The 23,369-nt window shown below is 28.3% G+C and overlaps 2 protein-coding genes across 4 annotated transcripts; both read left to right on the top strand.

Annotated features, from left to right (window-relative positions):
* On the top strand, positions 1 to 15,288 carry LOC126843349 (acyl-CoA Delta-9 desaturase-like). 2 transcript variants are annotated; one of them, XM_050580800.1, is made up of 6 exons: positions 1 to 171; positions 11,002 to 11,283; positions 12,107 to 12,237; positions 12,317 to 12,522; positions 12,623 to 12,808; positions 13,831 to 15,288. In XM_050580800.1, the coding sequence occupies exons 2-6, from the start codon at positions 11,025 to 11,027 to the stop codon at positions 14,153 to 14,155; spliced, it is 1,107 nt and encodes a 368-aa protein (XP_050436757.1). In that variant the 5' UTR covers positions 1 to 171; positions 11,002 to 11,024; the 3' UTR covers positions 14,156 to 15,288. The 2 variants fall into 2 exon arrangements, with proteins under 2 accessions (XP_050436757.1, XP_050436756.1); XM_050580799.1 differs by lacking the exon at positions 1 to 171 and adding an exon at positions 2,217 to 2,561.
* Positions 15,289 to 17,163: 1,875 nt separating this feature from the next.
* Positions 17,164 to 23,147, top strand: LOC126843348 (zinc finger protein 26-like). Of its 2 annotated transcripts, none has more exons than XM_050580796.1 (5): positions 17,164 to 17,378; positions 18,680 to 19,922; positions 20,737 to 21,104; positions 21,162 to 21,700; positions 22,288 to 23,146. In XM_050580796.1, exons 2-5 carry the CDS (start codon positions 18,704 to 18,706, stop codon positions 22,445 to 22,447), a joined length of 2,286 nt encoding a protein of 761 aa, XP_050436753.1. In that variant the 5' UTR covers positions 17,164 to 17,378; positions 18,680 to 18,703; the 3' UTR covers positions 22,448 to 23,146. The 2 variants fall into 2 exon arrangements, with proteins under 2 accessions (XP_050436753.1, XP_050436755.1); XM_050580798.1 differs by lacking the exon at positions 17,164 to 17,378 and adding an exon at positions 17,434 to 17,614 and having other exon boundaries at positions 22,288 to 23,147.
* Positions 23,148 to 23,369: the final 222 nt, after the last annotated feature.

Genomic DNA, 23,369 nt, shown 5'->3' with positions numbered 1-23,369 from the left:
CCTTTTCGACGAGCCGAAATTTCTCTATCAAATGTTGTTTTGAATTTAAAAAAAAATACATATTTCAGCTCTTTTTATTATTTATAAGTGTGAAATTTATTTTATGATTAAAATTTGGTGACATACATTTCGTTTTAAAGGTCATTGGAGTGTAGAGTCATAGTTTGGGAGGTGAGTAACTTTTTCATTCAACGTGTATTATTTCGTGCTTACTCGCCGACAAGTAGGTACTGGGTACTTGTTTATAATGATATATTACCTATTAGTATATATTTTACTATTATTATGTTTAAAAATTGTTTTGTAATACATATTATTGTCAGTAAAATAACTCGTCTATACATTCAATTTAAGTAGGTCTAGTATTATTAAACTGGTATTTTTATTATTTAAATGTTATATAATAACAAGTGAAATGTTATAAATAAAAAATATTAGGTGGATACTTGAATAATTAAAATACATGTTAAAGTTATGAATCTAATATAGTCGAATTAAGGATTAGAGTAATTTTATAGTTAATTAACTTTCTCTTCATTATTTATTAAAATACTTTGCACAAAATTGTAGTATAGATATTATTAAATTTGGCTCAAATAGTATATTGGATTCTGTTTGCTGTCAACTTTCAAGTTGATTCACAACAAATAACTTAATGTGTATCATATATAATAGAGACTATTATGAACTCTATACTGATTTCCTATATTTTTAATTGCATTTAAATTTTAATTAATCTTTTGACGGTATAATACATAAGAGAACAAAAAAAACATAAAGTATTTAAAATTCATGTTTTGAAGAACAGCAACTGTTACCATTGTTTTATAGTTTTTACTATAGTTTCATTAAAATATAATACAATCTACAACTGATAAGGGAAACATCAAGGTCCAATAAATTAATTTTTTGGACCTAATCATCTACAATCTTGAATTCATCTATGTTTATTTAAAATTCTAGTTGTATTACATTCTTATACTTTGTAAGAACATAAATTATTTTTTGTTCTTTAGTCTATTTCATGTAGATTCTTTCTGTGGCTTATATATAAGATGAAATGTATTAACTAATACAACAATATTATCTTGTTTTGATTTTTGATATTTAGTTTATTTTAGATTTTCGCTTTAGACATTTTTGTTGAAACTAGGTGAATTTTTTTATACTTAAGTGAGATCAATGCACTTTATAAAAAAAATTAAAACTGATATCAAAGCCGCTACTGTTTTACAAGGAAATAATAAATTTGAATGTAATACAGAAAAATCAAAGAGGATATCAGAGGAATTAAAAACTGTACTGAGTACAGTTTTTACTAGTACTGTACTCTGTAACGGTTAACAGAGATTTCACCTGTATAAAATATCAAATATGCATTAATTGTGAAAATAGTCGTTAAAAATTCTAAATTCAAGTACAATCGATTAAAAAAATACAAATAATTGCAAGGCGTGTTATGATGTTAACGTCAAAATGTTGTTTTTTTTCATTCTAAAATAATAATTTTGAGTTACTATGTCTTTATAGACGTGGGTGTGCAGAGGAACAATGGCTTAAGTCGACAACTAAACTTTCCAAGAAATGGAAAATAAGTTTTAGAAGAGTATGTTAGATCATGCATTAGGATAGGATGGATATATTATATTGAATAGGATAATAAAAAAACCTAATTTGTACTTTCCTGAATTTAAGTATTTTAAATTCATAAAAATAAATAAAAAAAAAAAAATCTTATTGATTTTAATTTACTCTTTTTGTTTTTAAATGAAAGGGTGACTTAGGCAGGCGTCAGGCATGTTCGCTAGATAATATTGCGCTGGGGCAGGATAGGATAGCTGTTCCTCAGACTTGAAGAAATAAGTATCATCGTTATGATTTTTTATTAGTACATCTTCCGCGGCTAGGGAATGTGTACTAATAACTTAACGCGCATTAATAGGAAAATATCGTAATCTAGCGGTCATGTAAAAATATACTTTATTATCCTTTAATCGAGAAACGACGTGTTGCCGGACACGTAACCGCGGTGGTGGCACAAAACGATGACCTGGCCGCTTCGTGCGGTTTTGTCGCGTCGTAGGTCGGTGCGCGCTTGGTGGGGACGGCCCGACACGGTTCGGTATTGCATCATGCCGCCTTATCAAGCCTTATCAAAAGGGGTCGGCCGTTAATTTTTCGCTACCCGTCGTCGCTCGCACAGCGCACTAGGTATAATCATAACTACTCAGTACTCACTACTCTCTCGTTTTATTTACCGTAGAACCCTCATTGCGGCGGGACGTCGCGGCTGAAATTGTACAAGTTTAAAAATTATTTCTGAAGTATTTATTGAAGTTTTGGTTTTAACTATCGTTTCGATCGGTTTGAATTTTGCATGGTACCCGCCCAGTCGCAGTGCCAGACGATTTTCCGCATCCGGCGATATCGGTAATAATGTGTTGTAGGTTTCGACGCGACCTTTACATTCTCGTTTGCGGTCTACATTAAAAATAGCCAAGAAACAACTGTCAACGATTTTCTTTACGCTAAAATTATACCGAAGTCTCATTTATAAACAGGTAAAAATCATCGACATTCCGTTGAAAACAAAAGTAGTTTTAATTAGTAGGAACTATATACTCGTGTTATTTATTATATTAATTTCTAGTGTAAAGTTATATACTAATAATTATAGTTGTTATAATATCATAGGTTTTTAACAACAATAAAATTATAACTGATTAAACCTGTATTAACATCTTTGTACTCAATTATTTGACTTATTAGTATAACCCGAGGCTTAATAGATTAGATAATATGATTTGTTACTTAGTACATTTTATTACATTGTGTTAAACAATAAGTTTATTTAATATTAATAACCAATAATATGAAGATATTATTTACATTTCTAATAATGCCTGTAACTTGTTTCAGCAAACATTTACATTTTATACTTTACACTAGGTAAATTAAAATATTATTTAACATGTATACAACATAATATTCTTTTTGACATCAAAACTTTTTTTTTCCGTTAAACAAAATACATTTGTGAGTAAAACTTAAACTATTTTCTAATAAGGTATTATACTAGTAAATAATATTATTATTAAATTACAGATGTAATGTTAAATTTAACTGGAATGTATTCAAACTATTGTTTTTACTTTTTTTTTAAGAAAAAGAAATGGCAAATTAAAGTGCAGTTGACATCAATCTATAGTTTATTATTAATTGATGGTTAGTTGTCTAATGTTCATAAGTCTTCTTAAAAATCTTAAGTAAAATTGTTAAAACAGTATGAAATACCCGGTATCACTGTACATTTAATCTGTGGTAAACATGAAGGATATTGAATATACATAATTGTATATTGTGGCAAATTTTAATAAAATAATAAGTAACAATTTACTGCTTTCACATGAATGTTAACATTTATGTAAATGTATTAGCCAATATAACATATATTATATAATATATTATAATGGCTGCTAACATTTTGGTTGAAAGTCAAAAACCCCAAGAAACAATTTGCACATAATTTAAATCTTACAGTTTTAGTAAAAAATGTCTAATTTCAGAGCGTAAGCGAAATTTATATAAAACTTTTTTTGAGGCAAAGGTGATAACTATTTTAAGTAATAAAGTATATTGCATATTAATAAAAAATTTTGGCTAAAACATGAAGTATAAATGTATGCTTTTCTATTGTAGTAATTTATTAAGAGCTGTAATTTAATTACAGTTATATTACTATACTCATATTTTATGTCTCATCATTATTAGGTAGGAAGTAGTACCTATGACTCGTACACTTTTTTACTTACAATTCATTCTCTCTTGAAATTTGAATTTGTAAAACATTCTATAATTTCTATCATTAAGTATGTAAAATACATCCGTAATTTACTTATATTTTTTTGCTGTTTAAACTATTAATTTTTGTTGTTTAAAAACTCTTTTGGAAAAAACTGTATTACTCGTAATAAATCAATAGTAGTATTTGCTTATTATTTTTTTTTGTTTAGCAAGGTTTTTGAGTTGATTAAAAAATATAAACATTTAAGATTTCAGTAATACAACTACAGTAGGTAGTATCTATTTACATTATATTTTATTGAGGAAGTATATCAGAGGAAGCTAAAAAGTGGTACTGATGAGGACAAAAAAATAAGCTTGATTAAGATGGGTTGGACATGTGTATAGAAGAGAAAGTAACCATGCTCCACAAAGTAGCCAAGATATACAACTGGAAGGTAAACGAGATAGGGGAAATGAGAAGGCATGTAAGAGTATGACTGGTGTAACACAACAGAACTCGGTAAATAGACAAAAGTTGAAGATCAGGACTAGATTGGGAGATCCCGGTGAGAAAATGCTTAAGTAAAAGAAATAATTTTGTCAGTGACTATCAAAATTTGAACTTTTTTAAACCCTATTGTATGTATCGAGGCTATTTTATTGACGATTCTGACTGACTTTGTTGTTGCTTGCACATGTAAGATTTATGGCCGTGGAAAATGAGCAACAAATTAGTGATAAGTGTGCCAGGGCATGATAATAACAAGTTATATATAAAACTTGAGTTTGTTTTATATGATCAATTAAATCAATGTGTAATCTATGGGTTAAAAATGAATCATATTATATAATTAAATGTTATTGAGGTTAATACTTTTTAAATAACCTGTAATCAGTATATAATAATATAAAAGTAGTCATATTTGTTTCTTCTATTCATTGTTTTTGTAAATGTGTTAGGCTCTCAGAAATAAAAGGTTAATTAAATAGAGGTGATTCACATTTATTTTATCAAAGTCCAAAGGTTAAAAAACGTATAGTATTATTACAGTGTAATATTTATTTAAATATTTTATCTATTTATATAATATAGTAGTTAAAATTTTAATAATTACAGCACACAATCATTTATAATCTATATCGTAATCATAATTTATAACTGAAAACAACAATATTGTAAGAGCAATTACATGATTTGATTACTGTTTAAAAAGCAGCCTAACCTAACGGGATTTTAATTAATAATTTATTCTACAAGGTGACATTGCTCTAATTATTTAGCTCAAAACAAGTTCTATAAAATTATTATCAGACCCCTGTGACATGAATTACACTTTTATTTTTTATATAGGTATTCCGTCTTATTGATTTAACATACATAGATTATACGTTTTAGCTACCAGTTCCAAAACGAATGGACCCAAGGAATGTTTGGCTTAGTAGTTCCAAAAAGAGCTGCCAAAAATGGTATGGACATCCTTTTTCCTAAAGTCTTCCCTGTCAAATAAGGAAAAGTTGTGTGTGGTGAAAGTGTATAAACTTAGTTCGACTTGTGTAAAAGTCGAACCCTTTACTTTTAAAGTATCAATTATGATTCCATTTCCACTGGCAAATTAGTCTATGTTGGATATATTTTATAGGAATCCAATACTGTTTTGTTAATTTTTTTGCAAATTATGATTTTTGTATTAATATTCAAATCTTAAACGATTTTCAGAAATTAGAAAAGGATAGATCTTGGATTTTTTTATAATTGTTTATAGTTGTATTTTCATTAATGAAAAACAACTTTCATTCATAAAGTGTTAAGACTCTTTTGATCTTGTTTTTTTCCTAATATGTTTATTAATACACGTATGATTTATGATACACAGTTTCAAGGTTAAGTTTTGTTGTAGTACGAGTTATACACTGTAATTTTATATTGTTGTTTAATATAGTTGGTTACAAATCTGTTGTCGGTTATTTTTTTTGTAGTAACTCGTTTACATTGATATAAATTTAGCCAATAACAATATTTATTTATTTTTGTCTGATTTTGTATCTACATCTCAACATAATAGTTTTTAATATAAAATTGTTAATTTTGAATTCAAATTGTTAGAGTTCCAGCCATTGAAATTTGTGTAGACAATGTCAAGGTAATAATAAATTACTCCACTCATTATTTTTTAAATATGTAATATCAATATCATTAATCAACGGAAATAATTTTTTTTTAACAATTATTTTGTGTCTGCGAGTTAGATAAGTATTGTTATTTGAAGCTATATATATTGTTCGGTTTCCCTCTAACAAAAAAACCATTGTGTGGTATTTGTAATGATAACGTTATTTATTTACATTTAGGAATGTATATAATGCTTATTGATATGTAATATGATGGCGATTGCATATTACCTAGTGAAATACGATCAAGTGTGCATTTTTATAAAATTCTAAATACTACCTAAATTAATGTTAATATTATTTGCTCGACAAGCAATTGATTAATACTATTTTGTTTTGAAATAGCTATTTTGTGGATTTTTCGAATATAACTCTTATTAAGGTATTATTTTTAGGTAAAATTATTTTAATTTGATTTGCGCACCCGGCGCCACGGAGTTTTATTGCTTCCTAGTAATTATAATTAAAATATTGACGGTGTATTACAAATTGTGTATCGACAGTTAATAATCGATTTAACCAACCGATTGTAATATGTATATTATTATGCTTGTGCTTCCTGTCGACCATTTCGTGTTAGCGTTTGAGAAATTAATAATAATAATAATGTAAAAATAATTATTAATTGTGATCGACTGGCTTTCTCTAAAAGTCTTATATCCTCGGCACTACACGTCTGGTTTTTTTTTTTGGGGGGGGGGGGGTGGTTTACCTAAGTACGTTATTATTAATGACGGATTTTATTTATAGCTTCTGGCTCAATCGATTCCGGACTAGTTCGATATTCAGCGTCGTCGTTATCCGTGTCACACTCATGACACACATGCTATTTTATGGGCTCTTGATAACATTAAAAGGTGAAAGTGGTCGACGACCTGATCTCGGTTTCCTGTATCTCAACACTGTCAAAACATTTGACGGAGACCAAAACTCGTACTTCTAGTAGTCGACTTTTTTCCTTACATTTCTCCATCTCGTCTTCCTGAATATTCTTGTTGCATAACCCGCTGGCCGCTTCTGTAACAAATTCGACTTGGGTGTAAACATATCGACGGTAAATTACATATTATTTAAATTATCTTGTGGATAAATACTGCGCGCGGCTTTCACCGTTAAGCGGTATTTTTTTTTTCGTGTCCTCGTAGTCATAGATTACGGTTTATTTTGTTTTAAGTGCTAAACAGTATGTGTGTGATAGTAGCTGACTGCAAAGTGCTAAATTCGGGAATATATTATAGAAGATTATTATTACTTTTTCGAGAGAGCCAAACGGGTTTACGATACCATTTTGTAATTTAGACACCCCAGAGTGCGACTGTAATATTAGTATTATTATTGCTTAATAAATTGTCAATTACAGTCGAATTTCGTCGTGTCCTCATAAACTGGCAGAGGCATAAGTTTACGTATATATATTTGACCTCTACGACCTTAATCGTAACGGTGTGTAATAGTATTATTCGCGTAGGGGATAGATTGTCAATTGAACTATCATTATTGTTGTTGTGTTTGTGTTATTGCTATTAATATTATTTGAATGTGATGATATGATTGATTATAAATTATGCACAAAAGAGAAAATTATTGCATTGTATGTGTAACATGTTTGGATGTATCGAAATGATTAATTACCAAACAGAAGGATGTTTAAATAGATACGCGTTTTCTGTACATAGAACATTATTTTCAATTGCCTTTTTTTAGGTAGAGTAGCGTTTATCTATTTTTCAATCGAAAAAAATAACGGTTTATTTGAGAGTAATTAGGGAAGTGCCCTTTTTGTTTAATTAAAATTCGGTATAAGCGAGTAAAGTGCGTGTAAACGAGTTGCTGAATTTTGTTGGTTATTTTTTTTCGATTTTGTGCTAGTTAAAATCAAACTGAGCGAGGAGAGCTTATAGCCATGAAAACATTGTTTATTTTTATAAATATATTACTTTGTCGCCGTGTTATAATGGACTTTATTTTGATATATGGATGACTTGTTTTAGTAATTTAGCACTTAGTGTATTTCAATGTTCCTTAGTTTTCCTTTCAGCAAATGGTGAATTGTGAATTTATCTGTTGGACTCCCGACCTCCTAGGCATACAAAAAACATGTGTTTTCTACAATAGGGGGTCATACAATTTTTAAAAATTATGAAATTGTTTCAAACCAACGAGGCTTGGTGCCCTTTAGTTATATAGCCACCTTGATGGCCTTGTCGGAAATCCGGTCCTGGATTATAACTTGTCCGTTAAAAAATATAGCCTCAACACATCTATAACTGTTTATCATCAATACGAGTATATATTACGTATGATTGTATAATAATGTTTTGTTGTACGAACGTCGTCGCAAAACAATAAGCACCTAGACGCTTGGCCTACCAGTCACGTGTGTAGTCGGTACTTAAAGTAGCCACGATTAATATTTTAGTACTTATTTAATTTAATATTTATACGTTGCGGATTAAACCCATTCATTTTATCGTCGGATGATAAATTAATATTGTGTACTGTCGGTGTTTTCCTATTTTGAGTACAGCCGGTTTTACGTTTTGAATCATTGATGCATGCCCGGCGATCATTCGTTTCCGCTAAAGAAAATATTGGCAATTTATTTGACTAATGACGAACTAAAAAGTGCCTACTTGATGGCACTGTAAAACTTGATATTTTGTTTGGCCTTAGAATAATGACAGTGTACGCAGCAACGTGACGTTGTGATATTTTTTAATTTGTAAAAATAAATAAGTACGATCTGAAGTATCGCAGAAGGTAGAAAATAATGTTTACTGAAGCATTAGTCAGATTTCCGTTGTGATCAAAATAGTTTCAAAATAAATACTCCATAAGTCAAACGAGCAATGTGCACGAAATGCGCCTTAACTCTGTACTTTTGGAATGTGTAACTTTGTGAACTGTAATAGAGGTATATCATAATTAGACATTTAATAATATTAGTTATAATAGATATTTATTAGAACGTATTATCACCGAGTTGTTAAAAAAAAAATATATATATATATATATACATATAACACCGTTATGAGCCGTTCTTACACCGTTACATACATCATGTTGTTACATACATTGTACATTAATTTAAACGGAGTTAAAGGAAATGTCGGATTTTTCACGTGTATAAAACGTGTCTGGTCTGCATGTTTCTTTTCATCAATTTAGCTTTTCGATAACAAATCACGTTTTTTCTAGTATTTGCTTTATGTTATCGCCGTATTTAAACTTAATAATCAACCGGGAAACAAATATGCAGTGTAGGTGGACTTTAGTTGTTATTGTATATTATGCATGAAATCGATAATTTTGAAATCGGCATTGTTTTACCTATTAAGTATTAATAGATCATCTATTAATTGTTAATATATGCTGCTACTTCTATAAATCCTGCCAATAATGTCACATTTAATCTTTGACTCGATAGCTCTTTGTAATGAAAACATAAAAATTACCTTCCTTAACCAATAATGTATTCCCACCTTTTTATTTGTACCATTGGGACGATCCGTAGAACCTAAGCTATTACAACATATATTTTCTTAATACAGCGACGGCGAGTCTCGTGTTGCAAGATAAGAACCTAAGTAGAAATTAAGCGCGATTCCCGATAGGTAATAAAAAATAATTAATGCAATTATTGTTTTAATTAAAAAATAATCAACAAACGCGCTGGTCTTGAGGGGGAGGGGGCATAGTTGTGGTTCGGCGTTGGAAATAATATTAATTATTAAAATTGTATGCGGTACCACAGGAACTGCACTTGTTGTTGTAGTTGTTTAATATGTATGTATGTGACACGAACGACAGCGGTAAATAGGCTGGACGCGTGCTTCCGAATATCGTATCGCGCGTTACGTTTGATTTTGCATATTAAAAACTTGTCGAAAACCCTTGTACCTCATGACCTTGACAACAACGGTACTGTTCATAATGCAAACGGAGTAAATAAATGACAGACATTCGTATTCATGTTCGTGTGTGTGTATGCGTAATTATTAATGACAGTACGAATTCTGGCTGCGCAAAGTGTGTGTGTTAAGGCAGCTTGGAAACAAATATCGTCAAAAAAACTTCTGTCCGGTACACCTAATTAGGCGTTATTTATTATTTGGTTTTTTTTTTTTCATTTTTTGCGTCGACAGTTATTATATTATAACCGTTTAGTACTTATTGTTTTTTTCGTTGTTGATGATTGTTAAACGTCGTTGTGTGGTTGTGCAATTAAGTAATTTGATCTATAGAATCAATAGTGTGTTGTTTTTCTCTCCACTAACGCGCGATTAGCAATGAAGTGTGCGCACAACAACACAACGGCGTACGGTATAGATTACTTATAATATTATTGTTATTATTAAACAATGTTGGTGAACTATATTATTATTATAACTATTATAATTATTATTATAAATGATCGATAAAGTAAAGTAGAGAGAACGTGATTAACATTGGGTTTTTTTTCTTATTATTAAACTCTTAGGGCTCGTTCACCCTGTTCAACGATGTATGTATTCGCAATTCAACTGCTTAGCAAACGCCGATAAGCCACCGAATTGGTGACATTTTCAAGTTTAAACTCAAATCTATTTCGTCGAACTCTTATATAGTTCTTATTAGTTATTATTCTTAAGTACTTGATGATAAGGTAATAATTGGATTAGTCATAAAATTTAAAATTCGCCAGTCGTCGCGGGAGAAATATTATATAATTTGTATCGATGTTTTTACAGTTTTTTTTAATAACGCCTGTTCGATAATTATTTAAATAAAAAAATCTAATCGGTCGCTTGGTAATTAATATTCACTCGTTTACATACTGTATATTTTAGTTAGTACTATTGTATTTTTCGTGTTTCTCTTCGGTAATTTTAATTTAAAAAAATGTAATTTTCAATGTGATTCGTAATAGTTATGACTTTATTTACGCGTGTCTATGTAAAATAACATAAATTACAGCTATTTGTGTTAATATGATTGTTAATTAAAATATTATTATTAATAAAAATCACAAGTAAATAATCGCTATTTTCGATTTTTTGTTTTCAGTTGGTCAGCAATAATACAGTAAAATGGCTCCTAACATGACCAAGCGGCCAGTCGGCGCGCCTGGTGTTCTATTCAATGAAGAACAAACAGAACCTAATGTAGTAGGCGATGGAAATCAGATTGCAGAGGGCGAAACTGTTGAGAACGATAAATACAAACCAATTAGATACCAGCGTAAAATTGTATGGCGAAATGTCGCTTTATTTGCCTACCTTCATATAGCTGCACTCTATGGAGCTTATCTCATGTTTGCCTCTGCAAAAATACCAACATCTATTTGGGGTAAGTTAATTTTTTGCCTCCATTTTCTTTTTTAAGGTCTTTAATGAGTTTCTAGAAAATAATATGTTCTTACTCTAGATAATTAGGAGCATTACAGATTTTTTTTTTTGAAAAAAGTTTTATACCTACAATTTTTTTATTTTATTTCCAGCAATCTAATGTGTTAAAATAATATTAACCATTTTCGTGAATAATGCTAATTAAAATTGAATAGAACATGATATTACTATAATTTCAAAATATCTGTAAAAATCCTATAACCAAAAATGGTGAAAGAAATCGGATAAAAATAAATATCGATCTCATAAACATTTAAAAGTTAAATGTTTCATTTGGTTGTATAAACAAAAATTACTGAGATCATGAAAAGTCAATAATTAGATAAGAATAGTTTGTTTATTACATTTTGACAATTGAAAACTATAAAATTTAAGGCCAAAGCAGAGGCATGATTTGAAAAAACATTGCAATACTTTATTTACAGATAACCTCCACCTACTCTTATAAATGAAGGTAGCACTAAAAGCCATTCAAAACTAGTAATCAACCATTTATTTTCTTTTATAATTATATTCAATAAGTTGTTGTCCAAATAATTTAAAATAAGACACTGTTCAAAACACTAAATTCTAAAATACTAGTAATAAATAATTTTTACTTGACAATTATTTATTATTAATTTTGGATCTTGAACTAAATTTATACTCAATAAAATACAAATTTTTAATTTTAAATCTTTTGTGTATACTTCCATAGTCCTTCTAGTGTCAATTAAAATTGCATAATTTGCCTATAACTTATAATATTTACTTTTTGTTCACAGCAATATTATTATATCAGATGTCTGGATTGGGAATAACTGCCGGAGCACATAGATTATGGGCTCATCGATCGTACAAAGCAAAACTTCCGCTACGTATTATTCTTATGGTTTTCAACACTATTGCTTTTGAGGTATTCTACATTTAAATGTTTAATTTTGATTTGTTGTAGTATATTTTTATTTTACCAACGATAAATTGTATTATTTTAGAATCACATATACGAATGGTCACGTGATCATCGTATGCACCACAAATACAGTGAAACCGATGCTGATCCACATAACGCCAAGCGTGGTTTCTTCTTTTCTCACGTCGGTTGGTTATTATGTCGCAAGCATCCGGAGATTAAAGAAAAGGGACGCGGTATTGATATGAGTGATTTAGATCGTGATCCTGTTGTTAATTTTCAAATGAAGTAAATATTTATTATATATATATATATGTATATGTGTGTTTTTTTAATGAGCTTTAAAATGAATAGTCCATTATAAGTAATTGCTTAAATTTTTTTTCAGATATTACCTTTATCTGATGCCATTCTTATGTTTTGTAATACCGACAAGTGTACCTGTATATTGTTGGGGTGAAACTTGGGGCAACGCGTGGTTTGTTGCTACCATGTTCCGGTATACATTCACATTAAATATGACATGGCTTGTAAATAGTGCTGCTCATATGTGGGGTGACCGACCTTACGATAAGTAAGTTAAAATTTTATTTTAATTTGTTCACCAATAAGATTAAAATCAAAGTTGGCCAAAAAAGAACTGATACGTATTATTTTTATACTTTGCAAACTTTTTAGTGTTTACCCAAATAAAAAGAAATGTAGGATTTATGTACACCTAAAAAAATTTGACGGGTTTGGTTATTTAAAAAAAAAAATAAACAACTAGGTTATTTCCAACCGAAGTTGTCCTAAAAATGCTTTATTTTACTTTAATAATGCTTTCATTTCGACACTCTTTTAGCTTTTATTCAAATTAATGAGAATATATTAATTAATTTATAGATTTATTAATTTTTTTAATTAAAATATGCTGTGGTTTCGGAGTCATTGGCGGTTGGTTGTTAACAGTGACTAAAATATTGACAATAGTTAACTTAATCTAGTATAACAAGTTACAGTTTCTAGACTTATCTTAAAAATGAGGTTTTATTTAAAGTTTACGGGTTTATAATTTCTTTTGGATCTAGACCAAGGCATTAATACAGTTACATGTTTGTTGTTTTTATTTATTTTTTATTCATTTAACATTTTAACAAGCTTCATTTAATAATAACTCGAGTTGCATAAAGCAAACAAAAAGGTAGTTCTCCTTCAATATATTAATTATTATTTTCAATAAAGCAGATTTACTTGTAAAATAAAATATCTTGCATTATTCCAATATAATCTGGATAGTCGTAATATTTCCATACTGTCGGTAGAGTTTGGTATTGTTTGTTCAATTATTATTTATTTTATCTAGATGAAGTGATAAATAAAAAATATCTAAAAATTGAATAATTTTTCAGTTTATTATTAAGTTATTTGTATTAAATATTTTGTTTTTAATTATTCATTGTCTATTATTCTGGCTGATGTTAGGATCATTTAAATTTAAACTAAATAACCATATATCAATACAAAATAAATTATTTTTCATTGTAAGAATAGACCAAAGTTATTATAAATTTATGTTTTAAAGCAAGAGGTACTAATGGTTTGTTTGTTGTTTAGATTTATCAACCCATCTGAAAATATTGGTGTTGCTTTGGGCGCTCTGGGAGAAGGTTGGCACAATTACCATCATGTATTCCCCTGGGACTACAAAGCAGCTGAATTGGGCAACTACCGTGCAAATTTAACAACTGGATTTATTGACTTCTTTTCCAAATTTGGTTGGGCGTATGATATGAAAACAGTTTCTATGGACATGGTACGCAAGCGAGTGGATCGGACCGGTGATGGAACTCATAATGGTATTTGGGGTTGGGACGATAAGGAACTACCGCAAGAAGATCGTCAAGATGCGATTATTATCAACAAAGCCCACGATGAATAAAAACAAATATTATGGAACATGTTTATTTGAAAAAAACATTCAGATTTTTTTTACAAGAAAATAGGAAGCTAGATTGCTAAATCTAAAAGTGGGAAATCATTAACGACACATCCATACCAATTAAATTTTAACAATGTAAATAAAAAGAATTTATAATAATCCTTAGCAAAATTAATAGATTTCCTTAGTTATTATATTTTATGTAATAAAATATACATTTGTATAGTATTTTATAATTTTAATTAATTTATTGAATTTTTTTATATACATTTTTGGAACCATATTTAGATTCAAAAGAATATATATATTAAAAAAGCCCACTTTTCTTATCTTGTAGTTCCTATTCATTAACATCAATATGTTTCACTAAACACCAGTCATCTAAAAAATAATATGTTCGCATTTTGTTGAACGTCAAATTGGTCACTGTTATATTAAGCTATGCTTATATCATAATAAAATCGTAACAAGTTACATTATTAATTATTATTTATTTAATATTCAAGTGGGAAGAAAATGTTTTTTTTTTAATCTTGACATAATTGTTTTTTTTTTTTTTTTTTTGTAATGAAGTTTAATTTCTTTAATATTTTATTTTGTATCATACATTAAACATATACAGAAGAAATATATTTTATGTTTGCTATTATAACTGAACAGTTAATTTTGTATTACTTTTTAGATAAAGTAGGTAGTTTAAAAATCCATCAACAAAATACATTTTTTAAAGAAATTAGTAGATGCAAGTATTAAAATCACAATTTTGTTTTTCAACTAGAAATTGTAAAAGCATTTTCACATTTTAATATATATACATCGTATATTATATAATTATTACAAAATCCATCATTATACAACTTGTGTGTAATTCATACTAAATTGAACAATAGTGAAAATTACATTTTTACTAATATCCAAATTCAAATGTGTAGACTGAATATTGACTACAAGGATAACTGAATGGGTTTCTTAAAATTTCTTTGACATGAACATATTTTAAGTATGTAATGATTAAAATTATTAGTTTTGTTTTGTTTGAAAATATTTATTTATTATTTTGTTTTTATTAGTTTAGTTTATAAGACATTGTGACTTCTGTTTTATAATTATTAAAAAATAATAATACGGTTTAACGGGCTATTCATTACACTTCATACTTAATACCATTAAAAATATATTTATCATAAACATATAGATTTTTTTTAATAAAATAAAATTTCTTAGTCTGCATCAGTGCTTTATATAACTTTTTAAGAATGATAACTTTCTATTTAAAATAGTTAATCGGTATTACATATTAATCGTAATAACTATATTAATATACAGATGAATCTGGAGTAAGTAAAAATGACAGTATTTACTAGTTGTCTTGTTACAATAATAATATGTTCATGATTTTTTTAATTAATAACCCAAAATTCAGCACTAAATAAAAAAAAAAATGTTTTATTTGTATTAATAAAATATTACTGAGATTTTTTTTAAGTTGACCGTGGTTAGTCTTTAAAGAATATTTTATTTATTAATCGGGTACTGAAAAAATTGCTTGTTGATGGGAAAAAATCCATATTGAAATAAGCTACACGTAGCTAACGTATGCTCTATGTGCTAGCCTGGCTACATTTATAAATCTGTTGCAAAAAGCATAAAGACATAAATGGTTTTGCAATTTATGAACCTCTGGGGAAAATGTAAATGGACCGTTTTTTAAAATTTTAATCTTAATTACAAACAGTTTATTTATTGTAATAACTTTATAGTTAAAAATGATTTGGTAGAGCAAATAAAGTAAAGATAAAAATAGGGGGACTAATAACTATCCTGCAAATGGCGCCCCTGAAAAAAGATTGAGAAATAGGTTATAAGTAATTAAGATTTTCTACTTTGAGAGAGGTATACATGTTTTATTTTAATACATTTTCAATCTATCACTACCAAATACCTACACAAAAATTTAGAATTTTATAAAACAACTAAAAAATGTAACTGGCTTTGAATGTACACAAATCATGTAAATTTTCAGGTCTATGTATGAAATTGAAAGAAACATGTTTAGGGAGTGCGTGTGTGTGAATTATTATTTTTGCATTTACATTATATATCTTAAATAAAATGCTAAATTCGAACTGTTATTCTACTATTCTATTTACGTGCTATCACATAATTTCTAACTGCTAATATTAGACAAATACATCACTGTACAATTTCAGTATAAACAACATTTTAATTTGTGATTGTTTTATAGAAGAGAAATTAGAAAATTATGTCTTCTCACAAAAAAAAATTTATAGGTACATTATATTATTATAGACAAGAAATAAAGAACATTTTTAAATTGTACGAGAAAGTAATTAAATTGCCCAGTACTGTAACCAAAATTAAAAAATGTATTTCAGTGTCAGAATATATTGACTATTTTTCACAGAAATGCATTTTTGAAAAGCTTAAAATCACTATAACTTATTGTCTGTTGACTGTTGCTACCTTAACTATGTTTACTCATCGGTTGCACAAAAACATATTGCTACTTTAAGAATTGTTCGTGAATCGTGTGATGATATAAACGATTAACTAAAAAGAGTAGACTCGAGGGGTCGTGCGCCCTCTGGGATACAGTAACGAAATTATATATGAACTCACCTCTATATTGAATGAAAGAGTTTTTTGAGTTCAGTGACCTGTATACGTAGTGATATTTTTTTTTAACATGCATTTTGGATTTTAGAATAACAATAACCGTAATTTTTTTTTCGATAAATGCAGTAATTTTAAAAAATAAAAGCATATTAAAAAAAAAAATACAAATAGATTCATAATTATTTATATAAGCCTTAAATATAATATTATCCAGTATAATATAAATTATACTGGAATTTCGATATTTGTGTAATTATCAAGAATCACAGTTTCATTTAAATTATTGTAAATCTAGACAGTTTGGCATGTCTGCATTTTGTTTGGACACGTTGGCCTTGGAAATGTGGCAACACTGCATGCTTATTGATATTTTCTTTTTCCATCATGTACATTTTGTAAAATATAATTGTAATAAATAATAATGAAATATTTATTTATTAAAATAAAAACATTATAGTTTTTAAGTTTAATTATTAATATTTGATTGCTGTAACGTACGAGTTAGTAAAAACGGCTAAGTGGCAATTGTTTTTGTGGCCATTTCGGCCATCAAATATATATATTTTTTTATCTTCCTCATCTTAAGGTAAACCTATCATTTACTTATTTTATAAATATAAACTAATTAACGTTGCCCTTATTTCTTTGAGGCCAAACATTTTTTTCTATAACATTTCATCGTTTGATAGTCGTCATGAATTCCCTATTATTGCTGCTTCTTTTGTGTGTATTCGATTGTATACACCCTGCCCTTATTGGTTTGAGATTGCAGTAAACCTACTTTCAATGTAAAATTAACCAAAACGATTGAGCAATAATCGGGTAAGCCTAACTTCAACATTGACCTCGACGTGCTTTTACAAATTTATATTCGGTTGATATGTTAGTTCTTTAGAAATTGAATTACTTTGATTTCATTTTTTTAAAAAATATTTTTAGCCAATTCATACATACACACACACACACACACATATGTATATATATATATATATATATATATATATATATGCATGACTACATTCATACGTATATACTTATTTAAATAAATGCATGTAAGGTCTTTAAAAAAATGTAGTCTTTAATACTTTTTAAATAAATGAAAATTTATAAGATTTTATTTTAAAAAAATGTCCTGTACACATACATATCTGGGTAGTTATCGTTTTTAAAACTTGTCGATGTTGATTTTGTTATTACTCGAAACCAAATATATATTTTAACATTTGATCTATGCGATTACCAAATTAAAAAAAGTCATTTGTATGAGAATGATTAGTTATAAGATTTTTTTTAATACCTGACATTTAAACGTAATGTTCAGTAGCATTCATATTAAAAACTGATAATTTACTGAAATTATGTGTACAAAACTATTATGACTTAAACATTTATTAAAACAAAAATAGTTTTATTGAATTTAATCCTATGAAGTGACATATTTTGTGTCATGCAAATTAAGTACAAAATGTTCCTCTTCATTTTTTCAGTTTTTTATTTCAATCCATCGGTCTCCCTGTTTGCACATCAAATGTATAGTCACTCGGCCCGATGCAACTCCCTCTTATCTTTATGTTGACGGTACACAGTTTTCCTAATTACATTTTTAATTTACTTTAAAGTGTATAAAGTAATAAAAATAATCTCTTTTCAATTGGAATATTTTTAAATAATCATAATGTTTTTTAAATATATATTTCCATCATGCTGTGTAGATAACCTATACTAAATATACAAATAAATAATAATACACATAATAAAACTGCATTAACAACATTATACGAGTTGAATAAAATTATTAAATCATATTTTGCCATATTTATGTGTTGTTAATAAATCTTCTATTAATATTGTTAAATTTGAGCTTAATATTATTACCTTTTGTTGTAGACTGAATATTTTTATTGACGAGATATGAATCAAGAGTCTCAATCATGCTGTCCGGTTTGCACATTATACTTGCGTCCAGGCATATCCCTTCCAGTTCATTTAAACACTCACCCAAAAAAACACGTCATAAAAGCATTGCTCTCATTGACAAATCAAAATCCAAACTTTTCAAAGGTTGGAGTAGACCAGACTGAAGAAACACTTTCAGATGACAGTAGCTCTTCATCGTCAAATCATTCAGTAGCTTCTATTAGTAATACACACGACCAAGTTAACAATGATGACAGAAATAGCCCTGTTAACTGTTCATCTCCCAAAAGTTCCCATAGTCAAGCTTTTTCAGAACTTAGAGAGGTTTTTGAAGAAGACATTGATATTGAAGATAATAACGAGTCCTTTGGAGATCACTTTTCACCAGAGTATGAAGATCAACAAGATTGTAGTACAAGCTTTCAAGGGGTTTCTACCGAATCGATTCAAAACCACGAAGAATCAGAAGAAACAACTGAATCATCTATAGTAGGAAATTTTAATAACGAACCATTTCAACCGAATGTTAACATAGAAGATGAAGAGTACATGTCGCGGTATTTTTATTCCAATGAAAATGCACGTATTTCACACACTGATCCCGATCCACAATTAAATCCCCCTCAGTACAGTACTCTAACTACAATGGAATTACATCCTGAATATCTTTCTTCAAATAATCAAGAAAATCAACTGACTATAGATATTCAAACCGATGAACTTATGCCTGCCCACGGCGAACTATCGGGTCAAGAGAGTTTAGAACCTCCCGAGCCAATACTCGCTTCCATATGGACCATGAAGACATCTGATGAATCTCAGCCGCATACCAGCACGGCGTGGGAAGATACAGTGCATGAAGTTAGTACAGCAGCGAGAAATTTGTTAAGCCTAAGAAATAGAGAAGAAGAAGAAGTACCCAAAGAAGAAATTTTGGAAAAAAAAGAATTTAAACCATTAATAGGAAAATTAACATGTCCATATTGTAAATTAAAGTTTAATGGTGCCAAGAATCGAAAGGCACATATAGCCGAAGAACATAAAAGCGAGGAAGGCGTTAAAAAAGGTTTAATGTATATAAAACCATTTTTAAAAGTAGAAAATGAAGAAGTCGAAGCTACTCTACAAGACATGAAAGTCGAATGCGGTATTTGTGGCCAAGCGTTTGAAGATTATGTTAAAATGACATTGCATTTCATTGATACTCATAAAGGTAATAAAGTACTTCTGTCTTCTAAAGTAAATATCTAATATCGTAATCAAAATATTAGTTCAAGTAAAGAAATGAATATTTAAACCCTAAACCATAAAAATAATACACTCTATGCGTGTACATATTCATTATTATTGAACAATCGTTCATTGCTTTACATATATATGTATATAATATATATATAAACATAAGTTGCTTAAAGTTTTTTGTCTATATTAGTTAAAGTTCATTGAATAAATTATTGGCATCTAAGTTAAAACTTTATTTCTATACTGATATTGTGTAAGGGTGTAGCCAAATCGATCAAACTATGAATAGGAGGCGGAGTGGTTTGGCACTAATTGTCGCTAGTTCGACACTCGGTCACAAGCGCTCCGTTTTCCGTGGTGAAATCATCTTGTAAAAATGTGCTGCCATCCTCCTGTGCGTTGATTTCCAATTTTTTATTTAATCATTAAAAGTTAATAAAATTAAAGGGTAAAAATATCAACATCCAATAATTTGTTATTAATCTTTATATTTCTTTTTCAAAATTGTGCCATGTCTTGGCATAAAAAATTACCTCTAATTTTTCTAACTACCAATTAAATTTTTTTTCAATTGAAAAATGTATTTCAAACGTTATGGTATTGTATTTTTAATTTGAAAAATGATTGTTTATTTTCAATGTCTATAACATTAATTTTACAATATTTTAAAATATATTAAATTTTGTACCACTAAATGAACTTAGTATAATTTTACAGTACTTCAATGTCCGTTATTTATTTTTTCAAACCGTGTTTCTATTTTGTATAATTTTTTTTTTTTTCAGATAAGAACAATTGGTGTCCAACTTGCGACACGGTATTTCCAATGATCACAGAATTTCGAGAACATATTTTAAATGTTCACCCGTTATTATGTAGTTTTTGTACAAGGCAGTTCCGAACACAATTTTCTTTGACCACTCATTTAAAACGCCACCTTCAAATAAGACCTTACACGTGTAATCATTGTGATAAATCCTTCGTAAGCCGTGTTCAGCTCCAAGATCACACCAATGGGCATCTCAATATTAAACCTTATAGTTGTGATCGCTGTGATCTCACCTTTAGATGCAGAGCCAACCTCAACAATCACATACGCAAGTTACATTTGTCTACGGGAATTCAAAAAGATTTCTACTGCCATTGTGGAGAAGTAATAAAGTTTATATTAAATTTTGTATGAAATATAACAATTATAAAATAATTTTAGGTGTTTGCATCATTGAAGAAATTGATTTGGCATAAAGAAACACATGAAGTCAAACCTAAACAATGCCTTTGGTGTTCAGAGCGTTTCGTACATGTTACTTCTTTAACTAGACACATACGACACTCGCATGATCCGACATATTTACCAACAAAAGATCGAGATGCTGAGAACATGACTTGCCATATATGTAATAGTACATTTTTACGCAAGTCTTTTGCCACGCATATGCTTATTCATAAAGACTTGAGACCTTTTTCGTGCAATATATGTAATCGTGCATTTCGAACAAGATGGAATTTGAGAATGCATCAGTGGACTCATATGTCTCGTTCACACAAGCCATTCAAGTGTACCCAATGCAAGAGTGCATTTTACTTGAAACACGAATGGGAAGCTCATGTTCGAGCACATAACGGCATACGGCCATTTACTTGTAACGAATGTGGTAAACAATTTATTAGGAAAAAACACTGCATGAGACATATGGCTGAACACAAGGAAGGCAATCGATCGTTTGTGTGTAATGAATGTGGAAAAAAGTAAGTATTTTTACTTAGAACATTTTTATGCTAATATCTTATTGATTATGTAGTAATCTTCTTATTAAGTTGTTTTCAAGCAATTATATTAATACTTTATTATTGTAAACATAATGTTTAATTTGTTAATTAAATATGTGTTTAAATTAGTGATGGGAATCTGAAAATCCAGATTTGTCAAAAAACGCTATTTAAGCCACTTGAAAATCTTATAAATATTAAATATCATTACAATATAAAGATGTGTACTTAAGTAAAATTTGTTGATAAAAATTAAAAAAAAAACTCTTAACTTTGCCTATGAAATTCTTTCGGATTTCAACACATCTGAAATCCAAAAGCAGTTTATCATTTTGGTGTTTTGTTTTATTTTTACATATTTATCAAAAAAAATTTACTTAAGTATATTGCTTTATATTGTAAAATTATCTAACACTTTTGTGATTTTTAAATAGCTTAAATAGCATCTTTTTTGAAAATCCGGATTTTCAGATTCCCATTACAAGTTCAAAATGATAATTAAAGTGATTCCTTGAAAAACATACATTTCCATTTATTTATTATAATCATTTTTTTTCTGTCAATAGATTTCATCGCAGTTATTATCTCTCTGATCATTTAAAAACGCACACTGGACAAAAACCTCACACGTGTCACATTTGCGGAAAGACCACCAGTTCAAAATCTAATCACAACAAGCATGTCCGTACACACCATGCTAGAGAAACTGTTAATACTGAGGGTTAATTACATATACCTCATTTTGTGTATATAATATATATATAAATACATACATCTTTATGTATTTTTTAGGTAATTTATATTTGTATAAAACAGTTTTTTTTTTAAATTTAGATGTTAAGGAGTACTTTCGAATAGTAAATTTTATCATCACTCTATTCTTCTTGTTGAACAGACTGGCCACATTGTTTGTAAATATTCAATGATAATTTTAAGCTGTGTATAGTGATATTATATTATGTAATCTAACCATATACATATTATCTTTATGTGCCAGTCAATTCAACCCTTTACCATTCTCAATAATTCTTTTTATTATTACTATTTTAATTATTTAAAAGTGTATTGCCAATTTCATTTATAATTTATCTACTTGACACTCATATAAATTAGATCAGACTGGGGTGTAGATATTATTATTTTGTGAACAAATTTGTGTGAGTGTTCGTGTGTGTTCTTTATTTGTCTATAACTTATAAAGGTACTGTGTTAATTTATTGATCTTTTGTATTTTTAGTTTTATTTTATCTTTGCAATATAATTTTTAAAATTATGCATGTAATTTTTTTTTAACTACAAATTAAATAAATATTTTATTTTGCAATATTTATTGTTTATAATTTTGTTAAAAAAGAATATTAGATAATTGTTTTTAAGAATAAACATTTTTTTTTACGACAAATTTTATAGTATGTACATAAAATAATTTTCTGTAACAAAGTGTAATAAAAATACATGGTTGTTGCTTGTAAGTACAATACATATATATTTAAGTACTCATACTTCATATTATGTCAAAACGCCTATTAAAATAAATTTTTAAAAAATAATTTTAATCCAGTATTAAATTATTTATATAATTTGTACTATTGAAATTGGTTGAAACAATAAATTGGAAAAATATTAACAGAAAATGTATTATGTTTTG

This window comes from Adelges cooleyi, unplaced genomic scaffold (genome assembly GCF_023614345.1).
Source record: "Adelges cooleyi isolate 19-005CV unplaced genomic scaffold, UGA_ACOO_1.1 ACOO_flye_CR_arks_rails_tigmint_CR_PRNA_574, whole genome shotgun sequence".
Lineage (NCBI taxonomy): Eukaryota > Metazoa > Arthropoda > Insecta > Hemiptera > Adelgidae > Adelges > Adelges cooleyi.
Note: the sequence above shows the minus strand (reverse complement) of the source record. Positions and strands in the feature narration are given on the sequence as shown.